Genomic DNA, 18,899 nt, shown 5'->3' with positions numbered 1-18,899 from the left:
ATTCCTAGCCACAAACTAATACAGCACAACGGGGGGCACCCAGCAACGCACCAACTCGAGTGCAGTGCATATCATTAGCATATGCAATTAGCCACGTGCGCTGCCTATAGAAAGCTGCTGGTGGCAGACCGCTACTTGTACTGAAGTCGCACCTCACCACAAGCGTCCAGCAGCATATCCAAGGCACATTCTATCATGTGTGATTCTCAACACATGGTCTTCTGTTTAACGCGGGGCCACGTGCAGCTACCTTACCGCATTAACAGTGTATAAACCATCACAGGGCAAGCAAAACTATACGAACAAAGCAGCCGACAAGAGTGCTTGTTTGGGGAGGAGTCACTAAGTTCGAGACATGTATGGTGTTATGTGTGTGTGGGAAAAACACACACAGAATAGTAACTCACGCTCTCTTTGCAGAATCGAACTGCGCCTGTTACCAGACCTCAGAGTGCACAGGCAGGAGGCCAGCACTCACCCCAGAGATATGTCTCTCTTTTGCTTGCCTTTGAGCCATATTGTACAATGTGCATGAAGTACATGGTTTCTCTTATTGAGTATGTGTAATTGTCAATAGCTGTATTTTGTATTTTCACTACTTTCCCTTGCCCATCGACCTCCTCTCCTGAGCCTCTTTCCGGTTATCCTAAATTCCGATGTCTATCCAACCAACGGATCCCTAACCCTCTTTCCCCGCCGGGGTCTCGGACGCCTGTGTAAGTTTTACCTTGCAGGCGCCCAGACCACGGAGGGGGTGGTTGGTTCGTGCCACTCCTGCACCTGGAGATTGGAGCTGTGACACTACCCATCAGTTGTTGCATCCTCATTGATTATTGAGTACTGAAATTGCTACCCATCCTGTTGAACCATTGTTCACCTGTGCTACCTTGGTAGTTATTCTATCATTCTGCTTGGACATGTGCTTGGCCATATTCAGCGACTTTAAGTCATCTACCGGAGACTCTTCCAGGGTTTTTTGGTGCCTAGAGGCTTTTTCCCTGTTTTGGGGTTTGGCTCCTTGGAGTTCGCTGCGATTTGGTATTTTTAACAGTCAAGGTGGCCTCTGAGGGGGCTGGACCCTATTTACACGAAAGGTAGAACAAGGTAACCAAGGGGTAGGGGGATCCTGAAGCCAGGTAAACTAGAAGGAAGAAGCCAACGGACCCCAGACCGTTCTTCTGAAGGTCATGGTGATGAGTAAATGAGGGAGGGCCTTTTGTTGTCGGACAGTACACTTGGGCTACAGTGTTTGGGCACTCTCTGGCATTGTGGGGTACTATGTACATGATGTGTTCTGCTGGTCAATGGCTGTTCCTGTGTTGGGTTTACTTTTCAGGTATCGGGATTGTTGTGGTTTGACATACTGGGGTGTACACATGGCCAATGTTCACATGTGATGTGTACAGGACACTGAGGGTCACTTGATTTCACATGCATTTATTGTGTGCATGTCCCTACTGACACATCACTTACACAATTCTCCACCACACATACAACCGCCCTTCCATGCCCACACGTACACACAGATTGCCTTCTCTGGCATGCTGTGTGCCCGCAGCGCATGAGCACTTACCATTTGGGGATCTTGTACATGCATCAATAGGTTATTTTTGTTGATTGTCCTTTTTATATGATGCTCAAGGTGTATCCCCAACACAATGGCTGCTCACTGTGCTGCGTGCTGAGCGGTGTGTTGCAGGAGAGACACACAGCACACAGGTTAGGGATTTGCAGATTTGGATTGGCCAATGTGCATGCCAACAGGCATTCTGTCTTTTGTTGATGGTACCGCTGGTGGCATGCATTTGTGTTAGACTTTGTATATGTGGGAGGTTGTTGGTCAGTCATTTCATCTGATTCCATGTCAGGTGTGATTGTTTCAGGCCCATTTCCATTTATCACGTGTCACTTCGTATGTAATTGGTCATGTGTTGTGCTTTTGGTTTCCTCTTTTGCTGTTGCATGCCATGTCATGGTGTGGCCAACAAGGGTGATGTGGGTTGGGAGGGTTTGGGTGACATATCACTGATTGTCATGGCCTGTTTTGCAGGGGGTGGTGCGATTTACACTTTGCATGTGTTCCTTTTGGTCACAGAGGATTGGTTATGTTTAAGTAGCTAGGGATGCACACAATGTGGCACTTGCGTGGCAACATTCTCAGGGTGGTAAGGTTGTGACAGTTGACTGTCTCTTTGTCATCATCGATTGTCACCTGGTATGTGCCAGGCCTGTGTGCACTCGGCAGTGGTGGGAGTTTAGGTGAAAAATGTGGCCACAAGCTGGGTCTGGGCTGCCTCGCCACGTGCCCTTTCCCCTCCCATGAGCAGCACCTGTGCCTGTGGTTGGGGATGTGGGGGCACCACCATATCCACCAGTACGTCACGCCGTGTTGCAACATTGTGCAGGACACATGCTGCCACAATGATCCTGCACACTACTGGGGGTGCATATAGTAGCTGCCTGCCAGAGCGGTCAAGGGAGCGGAAGCGCGACTTGAGCACTCCGAATGCGCGCTCCACTATGCCCCTGGTTGCAATATGGGCAGCGTTGTATCTTACCTGGGGTGGTGTGGTGGGGTTCCGTATTGGCGTCATCTGGTTGCTCAGAGGATAGGCACTGTCCCCTGGGGAGGTCATAATGGCTGTGATTAGTTGGGTTTGTGTATTTGTCTGTTTGTGACATGCATGCATGTGCACAGACATTTGTACTCACCAATGAGCCATTTGTTGCCATGCTTCCCAGCTTCCAGGTCCCGGCTCAGGGCGGACATTCTGTATATGAAACTCATGGGTAGACCCATGATAGGTGATGATTCCATGGGCATCGCATACAACCTGTATGTTGATGGAATGCCAGTGCTTGCGTTTCGATTGATGTGCTCAGTGGCCCTAGGTGGACGTAGGGCCACATGGGTGCAATCTATGGCACCAAGCAATTTGGGGAAGTGTGCCACCCTATAAAAGTCCTGGACCATGGCCTGCCTTTCTGCTGGTGTTCTGGGCATGTATATGTGCCTGCGGACAGAGGGGCGTGCATTCATGATTGCCAACACCTGGTGTAGGCATCGTGACTGCGTGGCCTGTGAGACACCCCCAACTATGGTAGTTGTCCGCTGAAATGACCCAGTGGCCAAAGAATGTAGGACATTGAGCAACTTTTCCAAGAGGCTCAGTGCTTGGGAGAACAAGGTGGGTGATGTAAGGTCATCCTCCCACTCCCTGACCAGGTCTAGGATGATATGGGGTGGAAACTTGTACCTGCCATAGACCTGGTCATCAGGCATCCCAAAAAGGCTGATCCTGGGGAAAAAAAATGCGGGCCCTGGCTATTCTCCTCCTGCCGTGTCCCACGATCAGTGCTGGGAGAAATGTGACATTCATCGTAACTGTATATACGTGTTTGTTGTTTGCGTGCACTTTTATACTGCGCGGGGCACTTCCGCCTGCCTTCGTGTGGCGGACGTGTTTCCGCCTGTGCGTGTCTTTTGGCGTGCGCGGGTTTCCCGTATTCGATTCCATGAATACGTGTTGTGCGTGTGGGCGTTCCGTGTATTTCCCGGCAGTACTTCCCCAGTTACGCCTACTATTTCACGCGTTGTTCCCCATTCCGCGTGTTCTGCCCACTTTTTGATGTGTGCACTACATGTTGTGCGTTCAGGATGTTGCAGTGACGTGTGCACCCATGTGCGCCACGTGCGGATTTGACGCACTTTCCAGGGAAAACACGCGCAGGGCCTTCCACGAACCGCACGCATGCTTTTTCACGCTTGCCCCACGAATTTCGGCACACATTTGTTCCATGAATCGGCCCCCAAATCTCATAATTGGACACAAAAACCTACTGGGAGGGAAAAACAACTTGGAATGTGATGCAACGAAGCGTGGCATCCATTCATCACACCATTACACTGCAAAATACGGCAGTCATTTTCAAAAAGGGCAACAATTCAGCTGGATCTCCAATTGCAATAAGACTAATCACCTCTTACCTTTGGAAATGTAATAGACCTTACACTGAACTACGAACGGGGGGGGGTTAAAGGGGGGGCTAGGCATTGAACACTGGCCACTGGAGCATTTTAGTATCAAATTTCAGAAATAGACTTTACAGCTGAATTGGACTTTGAATGACGAAGGGTTGCCAAACTGAAATCAGTTGCTATGTACCATCTGTTGAAATCTACTTCGGGGTAGGAGTGGTACAGGTTGACAAGCCATAGATTTGAACCCCTGCAAGCTAAAATAGGCATGTGATGGATTGTGAAAGTGCATGTACCTTTGACAGGAACACTAGATTTGTCTAAACAGGATTCTTAAGGTCTGCTAATTTGAACATAAACTAGTGCCCTGAAACAGAAGCTATTGAAGGAAGGAATTAGCAATGCTTAGCGGACTTCTGGGGGAGGAGGGTTAACATTTTGAGGTCTGCACAAAATTTTCTCATTTAAGTTTCACTGTAGCAAGAAAACAAAACCCCCCCACACTTGCGGTTGCAAAGTGAAATTACAATAAGAGTTTAGGAGTAAGTGGTATGATATGCTTGCAGGAATATAAGTCCACAGAAGATCCTAGGACTATTATTTTGTCATGAAATGTTCATGGACGTTTTTAACCAAGTTTTGTTTTTAACATAGCACAAAACACTAAGAAAAGTAGCTGCCATCTAGATTAAGCAAGGGCCATGCTTTTAACTCATGACCTTAGAAGACCAAAAGGAGGAACCCTCTACCCCGACCATTTGTTCAACTCGGACACAAGATACCGTATGTTCCGGCGTATAAGACGACTTTTTAACCCAGGAAAATCTTCTCAAAAGTCGGGGGTCGTCTTATACGCCGGGTGTCATCTTGTAGGGCGGGTGCTGAAACTCGTTGTATATTTTAACTGGAAAAGTTGGGGGGGGGGGTCGTCTTATATGCCCAGTCGTCTTATATGCCGGAACATACGGTACTCGTCGAACAATAATTAAGACTGGTAACCAAACAAGTGTAGTCTGACTGCTGGAACGATAGGGGGCAGGCATGCTTACTTGTTGGAGTAGGTTTCATAAACGCCAACTTTGCCATCATCTGTCCCAAAAGCCAAGCAACCTTCACGTGTGGGGTGCCAGGAGAGCTAGAAGAAACAAAACAATCTATCACAGTCTACATGCACAAAAGATACCTGCCAAATTATACAGTACCTCTAACAATCTATGTTTTTAAACCGGAATGCACAAATCCAGTGGTCAAGGGATTCAAACAGGTTATTTTTACGGTATTTCCACCATGAATATCCAAGAGATAAAAGTGCATCTAATGGATCCCAGTGGAAAATCATGTAGGTTGACTGGCTCGAGGCCTAGAGTTGTGCGCCGCAAATTTAGATCCTGTACACAAAGCGCTTGCCCCTTTAACTCGAGCTCCGGTTAACCCAGCAGCACTCCGATCCCTGACCAGCAGTTGTAATAAAGTATACATTACTCACAATAGTTAATGTTGGACTGTTAGTCCATATTTCTACTCCTAAACACTCTTAAGATATGCATACCTTTCTTGCAAAGCACAGAAATTGCAAGGAGGTCTCTGCATGTGCACTTGCCCATATTCCTCACCCCCTTAGGCACACACTGGATTCTCTACAAGCATAAGACTTTTTAAGTAAATGTTTTTATTGTATAAAGTGCAACCCTAACCTAAAAGTTTTGGTTGGGTGCTGTACAGTTCAATAAAAATCAAGTACAAAACATATGAAGTTTTAATTTCAAAACTCAGCATCTTTAAACCTGTAACATCAAATTATGATGTTCAAAATATCAATGGATAAAAGAGCAAGAAAGAAACAATCTCAGGAACAGAGGCATACTTACAATAAGACTGACTAGGCCCTAGCATATGGCGGCAGATTGACAGACGAGCAGCATTTTATAGCAGTTCATTTTCATTGTTCACATTTTTCTAATATAAAGTTATTTTTGTTTTGTAGAGTCTGGCTGAGCCACTACAATGCGCAAGTGATGTCAAGCTGTTAGCAGCCATTGCGCTCCGACAGCTAAAGTCTTTGCTGGTCAAACTTGTATATATGCTTCATTGTTAGGGAGATTTTTTTTTTTCTTTTTCTTTTTTTTTTTAAAGGGGAGAACTAAAATGATGTTCAGAAGCAAGCACTACTTTCCCTCCCCACATTTTGGAGGGCTGTAGAAGCCCAAAAGGTGAAAGCTTAAAGAGATCGTACAGAAGTTAAAATGCCGAAGAGTACATCTAAATGCGAAAGTGTATCGAGAAGCCTGTGAAAGAATACCCAAATCCATAGAAAGGTGAGAACAAAAACTGGGTGCCAAAGGTACATACGGTTTCACAGCTGTAAAGAAGAAATGTCTGGTGTCCCGTCAAGATATGTGTTCAGCCTTCTTTACAGCAAGAACCCAGTGTTAAGCCAACAAATCGAATCCCTGCTCAAGTTATCATGTGTCTTTGATGGCATTCAGCTGCGCGCTCAGCAATAGCAGGAGAATCAACTGCAAAGTATGCCACAAAATGCATAACATTTACGTTTATACGTGCCCTTTATATGAATTAGATTTTCAATACAAGGTTGGACTTGCAGGGAATTTAGATCTATAACCCACATATCTCATAATTCGCCTATGTATTGTACACTCCAACCAACTCTGGAGTTAACAAATATTTTAAATTACCATAAACACAAGCTGGTAATACCCATAGCCTAAACCACAGCTGCAAGGGTAATGTTGTGCTGGAATGCCCAACCCATTACTCTGTTTTATTCTTGCAGTATTGGGTATTTTGGATAATGGCACAAGCAGCAAAGCAATGAATTAAACAGTATGTACCACTTCATTTGTTGTAAAAGCTGCCCGCACTGTGCCGTTACGAAGAATGCTGTGGCTTCCCACCCATTAATGTTCAGGGACGCCCTCATTCTTACTCCACTGTGAGAACGCACAGCCAAAGGTTTCAAGAACCTTCTCCAATTATCTTTACTCTACTGTGGTGTTTATGCCAAAGCAGAGTTTCAAAGTATCACTTGTGATTTGTCCATCTTTTAATGGTGTTTTAAGCCAAGGGTTGGAGGTAATTGGGCTGAAGCAGATGGTAATTTCCCTTTTTTCAATTTTGCAAATGTATTACTCTTTCAACTAACATAACATAGAAAATAACAGACTTGAATGAATAACATGGAAGCAATAACTTTCTAATCCCTGCAGTCTTAAAAACATCCTCATTTTGTTATGGAGCCAAAATGGGGGTTAAGGGTTGTGGGAGGCGCATTCACTTAATTGGGACTTGGGCAGTAGAAAGCCTAAATACGCCACTGCTCAGGAATAACAGGCGAAAACAAGTGAATTTTTAGAGCTTTGCAAACATTAAAGAGGGAAGTAAAAAAAAAAAAAGGGTAGAAATAGGGAGGGAATTCCATGCACGTGGGTCTGCGGCACGTGGGTCTGCGGCAGAAAAGGCTTCGGCTCAAGACTGCATGACAACATCAGAGGATGTTCAATTGTAAAATATTTTGGCTACATGAGCTTCTCTGCCCCCCTTCAATAACCCCCACAATCCCATCTGAGATCTGCAACTTCAACCAGGGAGATGGGTAGTTTAATCACCACAGCCTTATAGGTCATGCAGCAGATTTTTAAATCAATAAATAAAGTGCCGTCAAGTCACAAATCAATTTTCGGTTTCATTTTGTGGATCACAGTACTCCCCTTAACAGTTTGCATGCTTTTGGGGATCCTGGCTATTTGAGCCTTCTGAGAGGGGCTTCCTGGCAGCTGCAACTCATTTATGGGGTTAGAATCCCATATGGCTACCTGGTCAGGGATGCTAACAGAGCACTCCATATTGTCCCTGGTTGAGGTTTCTCAAAAGAAAGGGTGTTTGAAATTAGGCTATTCATTTTACCTTTGCCTACAGGGAGACAACCACCAGTGTATCCTGAGGTATAATACTGGCAGTGAATAAAGGACCACAAACATGCAGCTAACCATCTTTAGGTATTCATGCGGCCTCTGGGTTTAAGAAATTGTAATGCTTGCCATTTCGGAAGAGGTTGCACAGTTATCCATTGTTTTCCAGTTAAAAAATGGAAGGATTAAGAGTAGAAAGCATTCTCAAGAACATAGAACTTTTTCAAAGCGTACTTGTGACAAGTGCCGTTTGTGCTGCCAGAGATTGTATGAGGTGGCAACTGCACAACGACTACCTTCATAACACTGAGAGCAGCGCTTAATTTGTGCGAGTCTTTTCCAGGGGTCAGACCTGGCACTTATTTCAGAGCCCAGGCACCTATTGTCTCAGACTCTGATTATTAAGTAACGCTAGCCAGAGCATCCATCATGAGGTGTGAGCTGTAGTTTAACCCCAAATGTGTCAACACTGTGGGGGAGCAGCTGTTGATGGTGGCAGTAATGGTGGGCTAACTGCCCGCCTGCAGTGTGACAAGCCTGCTAGAAAATATTGGGGCTGTGGTACTTATTTTCTGACAAATTCAGCACTCTGTGAGCATGGAGGTACTACTGAATTATTTGGGCTCCCTTTGGGAGCAGCACTGCGTTACATCCTGTTTCCTGCTGTTGGCATGGAACCAATAGGTGGCTTTGACGTGTCCCTTGAAACTGTTCCATATCTAATACTGCCACAAAAGAACAGACCTACTGGTACCTGGAATTCTTCAAGAAGGATTTGTTGGAAAAAAAGGAGCAAGAGGAATGTGTTTTGTCAAGCGGTTCTTGCATTGTTTGAGCTAAGTGCTATGCCACTGTGGTCTTGATCCTTTCACTGCCCAGTGGCCCTTTCAGAAAACGTATACACAGACTGCCTTTAGGGCAGACCGATGCCTCAAACCCAAATTCTGAGAGGAGTTTGTTAATACTTTGGTAAAGTGCTTTCTCCGCCAGGACTGAGCGTTACCTGCCCTCATTCTTTGTTGGGTCAAACCAATGAATTTTATTTCTCAGTTAGTTTTAATTAGATCATATAGAAATATATGGGATATGTATTTTACACAATGCTCCATATTGCAGGGTTGATGCATGGCCATGAAGTATGTACACAATGGATGCGCATTTTTGTTATGACGTGGCCTCAGGTTTTGACCTTGGTAATGCAATATGAACATTCCTAGTGCCATGCTTCGATGAGCACGGGCTGCTGTATCTGTTGTGGTACTTGCCTATATATTGTGTTCTCCCTTATGCTACACACACAATGCTATAGTTGTCAAGCTAAGGCTACACTTCTTTGCTACAGTGTAAGACAAGAATGCAACTGATGAATAGCAAAGATATGTGCCCCATATGCACGTTCCCTAATGTTTGCAGACCTTAGCTACTGCGGTCCTCCACCTTGTATCTACTTAGGCCTGTTCCCCAAGTAAAAAAGATAACACTGGTGTAAATTGTTTGTGTGCATTCATTGGTTTAATGTTTAAACACAATTAATAAAATGTACAAACAATTCCTCGTAAGATACAAGTAAGGGGTTTGTATACCTTATGTGAGACAGGCATGGTATCAAGAGAGACAGACTCAAAAGTAACAGTTTGAAAACCTTTATTTATAGGCTTTGTTGGGTTGGTGGAATGCCTAACTGGACCTAACTCTAAAGGGGTGGTTCCCTCACCTGATGCTTCTAAGGGCTGTCAATGTCTGTAAGTCAAAAACCAAAGTCTATCTGTGTCGAAACCTGTGCTTGCCCTCACTCTTAGACAAAATGTGTTTCGGGATCTTCTTAAAGAAAAACATGGTTGTTAAAAATGAAATGTAAACCACAGCTGGTTTCAGGTAGTCTTACCAATAGGTGTAGTTCTGCCAGTTCAAAATAGTTTAACTCCAAAAGGGTTGCCCTTGGAACATTCCACGTCAGGCACTTGGCTTAAGTCAATAAAGTCCACAATGACTCTGGGTCTGTTGGGGTTCCCTTCCCCAAGGTTTAGGGCTCTCTTCACAATGTCTCTTTTGGGCTTCACGGGGTTCCCTTCCCCAAGCTTAGGCCGCTCTGGTTTCACACCAAAGTTCACCCCGTCAAGATGCACCGTTTTAACACACAGTTCCTTCCATGGGGTAGTGTCAGACTTTCAAAAATGCTGGGCCTTGGCTCCTGCCCTGCATAAACACCGACTACTGATCCCTCTCTTTGTACTCGGTTTCTTCCTTTTTAGGCACCTTTCCCTCTTGTGCTCTTTTCCACTCTGGCTTGGTTTCTCTTTCACCTTCTTTCAACTTGCTTTCCTTCAATGGTGCACACCTGCACCTGTCTCTTCTATACTGTATCTCTTGCACACTTCTCTTGACTTTATCGTGCCCCAGGTACATTTTGTTCTTTGGTCGTGCATCCTTGCACCTTTCTTTCCTTGTATCGTGCCTCTTGCACTTCCTTTTTCAACCTGCAGGTCTTCCGTACACTCTTTTCCTGCTTTCATGTCGCTCGCACCCTTTTCTTTACTTTCTCTCGCTTTGTAATTCCGTTTCTCAATCTGTCGGGTCGCCCGTTCCCCTTCTTTCCGGTTTCAGGTCGCTCACACCCTTGCTTTGCTTTCTTTCACTCATTTTCAATCTTTCACTTATTTTTCAATCTGTCAGGTTGCTCACACCACCTTTCTGCTTCCGGTCACTTGCACCCTCACTTTACTCTCTTTTGCTTTGAGCCCCTTGCGCACTCTGCTTTTTCCTTGCTTTCTTTTTCCTTTCCGCTTGCAAGCCGCCGCTCCGGCCATGCTTACGCGCCTGGCTCCCTCTCCTTCACCTAACGAAACTTGCAGAGTCAGCACTGCACAAGCGAGCAGCTCCCCGGGATACGGGCGTGAGGTCAGGGTCTCACCACCTGCACCTCAGACACCGCTGGGACCACCACACGTCCCACGGGAACAAGCACTGGGCTGGACATGGCCATTATGCAGCAACTCGCCTTCCCCTGGGTTCACGGCGATCTGGCTTCTTCGCCACTCTGCAACCCCTCTGGTACACCAGGCCAGCGTCTCAGCGCCCAGTTCTCCTCCGGTCCTCCCAGGCTTTTCATGTTGCTGTTTTCATATTCTAACCAGCAATCCCAGCTCGCTCATACTTCTTCGCAGAATCACACCTTTTACATCTGAAGTAATCGTTAAGTGGAGTCGGGTGTAAATAGTTTGGGTTGATTGACTGACCATGCCGGACTATCAGTGGAACAGCCTACTGGTGTTACATGGTAAGCCTCACTTTGTATCCCTAGGTTGTCTCTATGGCTAATCCTCATTGCTCCTGATCGTCTATTCTTCGTCCCAGTACTTATTGGAAACAAGGAGGGGGAGACAAGACAAGATGGGGATTTATGTGTATAGATGACATTATAAGGCGATTGGCAAAAGAGGTGAATCCCCATGCCTTGTTTTTATACAACACATGTGATTCCCTTTGTGTCAGATTACTCTCTACCCCAAACACCCTGACACGAGGGTACTGGTCTTCATCGTACTTCCTATGAGCTAAATAAGGGGGAAGTCATGGAAGGGTTGGTATTGGGGTTATGTCTTTGTCTTATCTTGTCCCCCCCCTTGCCGGGTTTTGTTCCGGGGTGACATACTTAAATAAATAAATGAAATAAATACTGGTCTCCCTCTCTCTGGTTAGGGACCATGGGACTTGCATACCCCACAAAGGCTTCTGGGACAACTTCTCCCTCATCTACTGTCTCGTTGGGATACCGCATCTCGGCTGGGTTGTTCCCTTTGGTGCAACCCTGGTCTCCCCTACCCAGGTGATCCTCCCTCGCTTGTCCACCCCTAGGTTTGGGATCCCAAAGCAATGGCCCTCCCCTGGCCAGCTGAATAGAGGATTCTCAGGGTCCACATTGGAGAATACCCCTAGGTTTCTCACACCTACCAAATCATATTGTATAACCTTTGTTCACAAGATGAATTAACAGAAAAAGGAGGACAATTATGGGCAGAGTTCATAATTGGCCAATGCATATTTCACATAATTATTGTGCAATGCACAATATGCAAGCTTCTTCAAGGCCTTAGATAAAGTATTTCCACTCTTTGATTTTTCAATTCATCAAATTAATCTCTATTAAAAACGAAACTGTAAGCTGGTATACAAACACGCAGTGATTAGACTGCGTGGGGGATGGCCTCCCTGTAACAAATTCTGCTTCCAACTACCTTGGACACCTTCCAAGGGTCTTCTGACTTTGGATGAATCACGGTTCTCGTCGTCTTGGCTCTTGAGCCCTTGACTGAATTCCAGCTCTAAGCCTCCACTAAATGTGACATTTACTGCAAGAAGCTCCTGATCCAACAAGGCAATGTTCCTTCTACAGGACTACAGTTCTCGAGCCAGGGCCTGGATTTGGTTGGTTGGGGTCCATTAGCCTCTCCATAGCAAAGGCTACCTTAGCTGCAGCTTTGCGAACTCGCAGGTAATACATGTGTAGCTTAGAACGACAGAGAAAACCTTTACAAAATAAACTATTGCAAGTAAAGGCTGTACATACCTAATAAATTGTACTGTACATATGCTGAGATAGAGGTTAGCATTTTTATGAGCATTTTTCTAGGTCCAGTTTGCGTTTCTGATTTATTTTCCTCGAACAATTATGTCTGTAAAATAGCAAATGTATTTTTATCCAATATAAAAGCATGATTACTATGTTTTGAAATGTAAGGGATCACACAATAGCAAGGGCAATTATATAATCAAGTGCCTAGAGCGCTATTCAAAACAAGTCAGCTACAAGCAAGTATAGCACGTTAAGTTCATAAAAGCAAACTTTCTGGAGTTTTTCAAATTGAGGAGGATCAACATGAACATGAGGGTGTTGTGAAGGCATCATAAAGTAAGACACAGACAACAGATTCACTTTTCTAAAAATGAAGGTTTTATTTCTTAAATGGCAGGATAGAGTAAGGCCTAACTTGTCCTATGCTAAGGTGGGATTCCTACCTAATGAAACGAAGGATAGTCTGTGTCAAAGTTGAACTCAAAAGGTCTGTGTCCAAAACCTATGCTTTCCCTCATAACAAAATCTATACAATATCTAGGGATGTCAGCAACCAAAGAAACCGTTCAATATAAAGATCTGATTATTTTCCAGCTGCTGGCTCGTTTTCAGCTTCCGCTTCCCCACGTTCAAAACAGTTCCACAAAACGACCTTGGGCCCCCTTCCCAAAGTTCAACAGTTAATTCAACTTTCTCAGATTTCAATATTGACTCAGAATTCACTTTGTAACCTTTGAGGCTTTTCAACCATTCATTTGAATTCTTCTTCTATTTAGTCACTTTAACACTTGTTGGGCAAAACAACTTCAACCTCTTGATTCACTCCAGGTTGGGGGTTAATCGGTCCAGGCACAGTTGTCGGAACACACGGTCCACCCATCACAGGTCACGCAACCGATAACCTTTGGCACTTTATAATTTTCATCGATTCTCATTGGACTTCCTTGCCAACACAGGTTTCCTCAGTGTACCTGAAACATTAGTCCATCTGTATTCCCGTTTCTCCTTGGCAGTCTCTTGACTCTGCCAACACTTGACTTTCACGCAATTCACTTCTTCGTGGTGTTTACTCCTTGTCACCAGCTTGCTTTCACACTATCCAATAGTGTTTATCATTTGCCTTTCACTTGCTTCACAAACTCTCATTACTGGTTTTCACTTGGCTGTGTACTTTCACATTGTTAATAAATGCGTTTTCCATATTTTCACTTTGTTCGTAAATGCACTTTCTTTTCACTCATGCAGTATTTTCATATATTTTGCATAGCTTATCTACTGTTCGATATCCAATAGCTTGTTAACTATTTTGCAGCTTGTTCAGTATTCAATATTGTCCATTTGGTCTCTAGACGCATTCATTACAAGCTTTCACTTGATAGGCATCTTCCTTTTCCAAAGCCAAGCCCCTGGAGTTCCCCGAAATGAGTATTCTCCCCCAGTCACCCACCGGTCTACGGCCACTCCTGCGGGTGCTTTCGCGTTCCCCTTCTGCTCGCTCCCCTCTCTCTCTTTGGAAGCACCGGAGAGCAGCGCTTGCCTCTTCCAAAACTTCTTTCTGCTTCCTGTGGCGCAGTGAAGACTTCTGTCTCCCCCAGGTCCAGCTGGGGACACGCGGCTCAGGGCTCTGCAGTTCTGTCGACTCTCTCGCGGCCTCAGCCTCTTTCCCACTCTCCTGGCAGGCGCATCCTTTTCACCGGCCCCTCTCCAGCCTGCTTCATGTCGTCCTGGCTTCCGAGGCGGTTCTCCTTCTCCAGGCGGGTCTCTCCTTTTTATATGCACCTGTAGCCTCTCAAGTAGGTGCAAGTCATTTGCCTGACCACAATTACTTGTCAGTGTGACATGTCTGGCCTTTAGAGGGGTGTTCTATCCCAGTACCAAACTGATGTGCAAAGATGGAAGTGTGCATTCCTCCTAGTTGCCTCTTCCTCGTCTCAGTCTTGGAGGGATATGAAAGTGGGACAGTTGGAGTTGTGACAGTGGGGAATATGGCTAATAACCTAGATAGGGCGGGGACAGTAGGATGTATTGTGACAATTTCTGGTTTCAATAGAGGAGGTAAATGTGGGTCTAGCCTGCCCATATAAGCAGATGTTCTCATTTTTTTCTTGTGTCTCTCTATACGGATGATTTACCTGAGGATTATTTTGCAAGGAAGACAGGTAAGGAGTTTGACCCTCCAGTCTCTGAAGCCTTTATAGGGTACTCGCTATGAAGGCTTCAGAGACTGGAGGGTCATTATGAAGTGGTAACAGGGGAATACTTTGTCTGGCCTAGGGGCACCCTCCTCCATTCCCCAAATCTCCTCCACCCAGGCGATCCTCCCTTGCATATCCACCCCCAGGGACGGGATCCAAAAGCGATTACCTTTCCCTGTTCACCTAAACAGAGGATATTGCGGAGAAGCAAGTGAGGAGGCCCTCAGGTTTCTCACAGTGTACAGACATAACAATAATAACGGGAGGGAAGGGAAGGTGAGTAGATGGGGTTGTGACAGTAGGGATGACATACAGGCAAAAACCTTCCAAACGCTCAGTGACATGTAATGGATTGTGCCAATAATGCCAGTTTTAGCTAACCATATGGGTTATTGAATGGGACACAAACTGACTAACTTCGCCACGTCATTTCTGCCCAAATTTCACTGTATCCAATTTAAATGTCAGTAACAGTGCCTTTAGGCACAACTCAGCTAATGGTCTGGGATTACATGTCCAATATTCAAATCATTCATTCATTTTTTCATTTGTTATAGCACCTTTCACCATAATTATGGTCCCAACGCGCTTTTGGTTGAACACCCTTGGAGCACTCGGAGTCCCAAAATTGGGAGGTGCTATTATGCATGGGTGCATTTCAGCTGTTAAAGTTATGTGATGTTGGCCAAGACCCTGCTAGTCACCCATGTCTAAAGGGAGTGTGTATGGGCGCAGCTGTGGAATACTATGGATTAAAGGGGGGATTGTGTTTAAGGAGAGAAAGTTACATGGGGAGCCACAGTTCAAATGTTGTCATTAAAAGTAGCGTTATTCTTATGTCAGAGGTGATGTGCAATAGTGCTTGTGTTCTATGGTAGTGCAGGGAGTGTGGAAGTGAGCCTGTGCCTTCCGCTAAGTTGCAACAGTGCGGTATGCGAGAGGAGAAAATGGTTAGCTGTACAAACAACAATGTCCGCTTCTAGGGTTCCATCTATGTAGATGGAGCAGTGGTAGGTGTCATGGGAAGTGCTAGACGAATGCATAATACCATACACAATTAGGCTAAATGCAAGAAATGGCTACCTTAAACAAATGGGCTATAATATAATAGGTAATAAGAGTGGTGGGGTTTAATTGAGTACAGTAATGGCTGTACTGGACACCCACACCACGCTTACTTTATTCGTTACTGTAGGTAGTCTGTGTCAGGCATCACGGGCAAACACAGAGTGGCGCTGCCCAGGCAGAAGTGCAAAAGGAAAACTAGTATCTGCTTATGGTTTAATTTGGCATATTTTAAATGTGTCCCATAGCGCGAGTCATGCCCTTTCTCATCTAGTGGTATCTAGTTTAAGGTTTCCAATCAAGGTGGCTAGGTTCTGAAACAGTTTTTAATTTCATAACCAACATTTATTTTATATGTGTTTTATTAACTTTCCACAACTTACAGACCCGAACACGTAACTACATACTCCTGTGTAACTGCAAAATCTGCCCCAAACTCCGTTTCCCCCTCAATCTCTGCCACCCCAACAGCCTACCACCTGCAACAGCATGAGCTGAGCCACTGAGCATCGTGAGAGTCTACTCAACAATTATACACCGCTAATGGCCTCTGTTGTGGGTGTCTTAGTCCATCCGCCAGGGGTTGAGCTTGAATATTCTCAAACAGCCCATGGAGCATAGCTCCCCAAGATTCAATGTCTGCAGTTTCCTTCCAATGGCCCAGACCTATTGCCTCTTACCATACGGAGGTCTCAGCAATAGTGGACAGATTTGCAGAAATGGACCCTAGCGGTGCGTCCGGGCCCTTCGGAGCGTTCCACCTAATTGCTATACACTGCTTCGCCAGTACATACCCTAGGTCCCTCAATTTGCTGACGTGTTGTGTGTTTTGCCCGTGGAAAGACCCCCAATAAGCATGCTGTTGGGGATTGAACATTCAATGTTATGTCAGCATTAGCTAACAATTGTGCCATTTCCCCCCAATGCTGTGATATTACTGGACACGCTCAGAACATGTATACCATGTCTACATTTATGCGTTTACATTTTGCGCAGCTTTGTTCAATGGCTCTGTTGAACCGTGACACTTTCCGGGGGGTTAAGTATGCTCTGTGGGTCACACATAATTGCAGGAGTTGCAAGTTTGCATTTCTAGACACCTTCTTATGATACAAGAGCACTCTCTCCCACACTCCATCCGCAAAGTGTTCCTGCAAGTCCTCCTGCCAATTCTGTCATGTCTGCCGCATCCCAATTACCTGCTGACCCATGAACACTTCATATATCCGTAACACTGCGTGTCCCTCTTCGGAGGTGTCATACCATGTTTCTATCACCACATTCTCAGTTAATTCTAGCTCAGCCCCCAGCCATCTCTGCTTAAGTTCCTCAATGAAAGACGCATGTGTGATATATTGCCCCATATGAAAGCTGGTCTCAGTGACTAGCGAGCTAAAGTCCCTTATTTTTCCTTGTGTAGTAGGTCCCCAACGGTGGCCACCCCTACAGCCTCCCAATACTGTCTCACTTGCAACCTATATTGTCGCTTGTCCGCGTTAAGCGCCAAAAGAGGGAACTGAGGAGAGTAGGGCATGGCTATACCCAATAGTTTACAGGCTCTGCGCCATATATCCTTCCCCAAAGTCAATAAGAGAGGCAGCTTTTTCAGTTGTGACTCGTGTACCCAGACTACCTCCTTCAAGAAAAATGGTCACAGGCTAGTTGCAGCATTGGAGTGTCCTGTGTCATCACATCTGCCAGCCATCTCGTGACGATTTACAGTTTGCTCGCCACAAAGTATGCTTCGAAATTAGGCACCATTATACCTCCCTGCTCATGTGATCTCTGTAGTTTGGTCAGTGCTAATCTGCACCTCTTGTGTCGCCACAGGAACCCTCTACACATTGCATCAAGCTCCCTAAAGAAGCCCCTTCGTATATTATATGGGACGTTAGTGGAGGAGTCTGGGCAGGACCACTATTTTCAATAACAAATCCCTGCCCATCAGCGAGAGGGGCAGTTTAGTCCAGAATACCATGGATCTTGCCACATCTACCGCCCTGTGTGCGTTGTGCTTGTGCTGCTCCCTGGGGTTGTGATATATGTCTATCCCAAAATACCTAAACGAGTCGACAGACCCCTGCACCTGGAGTACTGGCAACAGGGACAGTGTCTTCTGGCTATATCCCGCTAACGGGAACAAGGTCCATTTTTGTTGGCTGACCGTATTACCCGAGAGTACCGCGTAACGTTCTAGAACCTCCAGAAGATATTGCAGGTTGGTCTCTGGGTGTAGTACATGCAGCAGCATGTCATCAGCATACATGGACAGTAAATGCCAGTTCCGGTGTATATTTATGCCGGCCTCATTATACTCGCTCCGTAGGTGCACTGCCAGGGACTCAAGGGCTAGAATAAACCGCATGGGTGAGCATGGGCAGCATGCTCTTCTGCAAGACACACTGTTCCGAGATCTGCATGATTGTCTTCACTCTGGCTGCTGACTGTACAGTAACTGTACCCATTTAATATAATTGGGGCCCATACCAAATCTTCCCAATGTGATATGATTTGGCATTTATAACACCTATAAACAAGTGTTTCAAGGCGCGGCGAGGCAAGGGAGGGGAGACAGAAAACGATCCTACTAGGCCAGCTGACATTAAGATTGCGCAAGTGCAGGGGAGGGGGATAGGGGAAAGTGCAGGGTGGGGGGGTGCAGTGCAGTACATAGGACAACAGTGAAATAAATAAAGACAATAAATACAAGGGTGGCCAGCAGGTGTCAGTGCAAGGGTAAGTGCAGACATCAGGTGTCAAGTGCTGGTAGGGGCTGTAGGGATACCAGAAACAGTCCCAGAGTACAAGGGTTGCCAGGGGGGCAGTGCAGGTGTGCAACTGGTGTGGTGGGCCTGGGCCCGAGATCAGAGGGTAGCCAGGAAACCAGTGCAGATTCAGATAAGAGATCAGCAGGGGAGGGGGTGAGAGAAAGCAGAAACAAAGAGGCAGGTCTTGAGGTTCTTCTCCTCAAGTTTCGGAGAGGCAGGGAGGCTGTTTCAGAGGGAGGCCCCAGCAGAAGAAAGAGATCTACCACCAACTCGCAGGTTGGAGAAGTGGCTAACTCGGAGGGAGCTGGAGGTGGATGAGCCGAGAGCTCGAGAAGGAAGATATTTAGCAAGAGAGAGTTGGAGGTATTGGGGTCCCATTCCCCAGAAGGC

General features: G+C 45.8%; 1 protein-coding gene across 2 annotated transcripts in view; it reads right to left on the bottom strand.

Moving 5' to 3' along the window:
• GEMIN5 (gem nuclear organelle associated protein 5) overlaps window positions 1-18,899 on the bottom strand; it is a 1,331,385-nt gene that overhangs the window by 1,049,035 nt on the left and 263,451 nt on the right. For both annotated transcript variants that reach the window (XM_069653955.1, XM_069653956.1), the window contains exon 10: window positions 5,029-5,114. In XM_069653955.1, the coding sequence (XP_069510056.1) occupies window positions 5,029-5,114 (86 nt within the window). The remainder of the gene's footprint in view (window positions 1-5,028; window positions 5,115-18,899) is intronic.

Source organism: Ambystoma mexicanum, chromosome 3q (genome assembly GCF_040938575.1).
Source record: "Ambystoma mexicanum isolate Mex_15411 chromosome 3q, UKY_AmexF1_1, whole genome shotgun sequence".
NCBI lineage: Eukaryota > Metazoa > Chordata > Amphibia > Caudata > Ambystomatidae > Ambystoma > Ambystoma mexicanum.
Note: the sequence above shows the minus strand (reverse complement) of the source record. Positions and strands in the feature narration are given on the sequence as shown.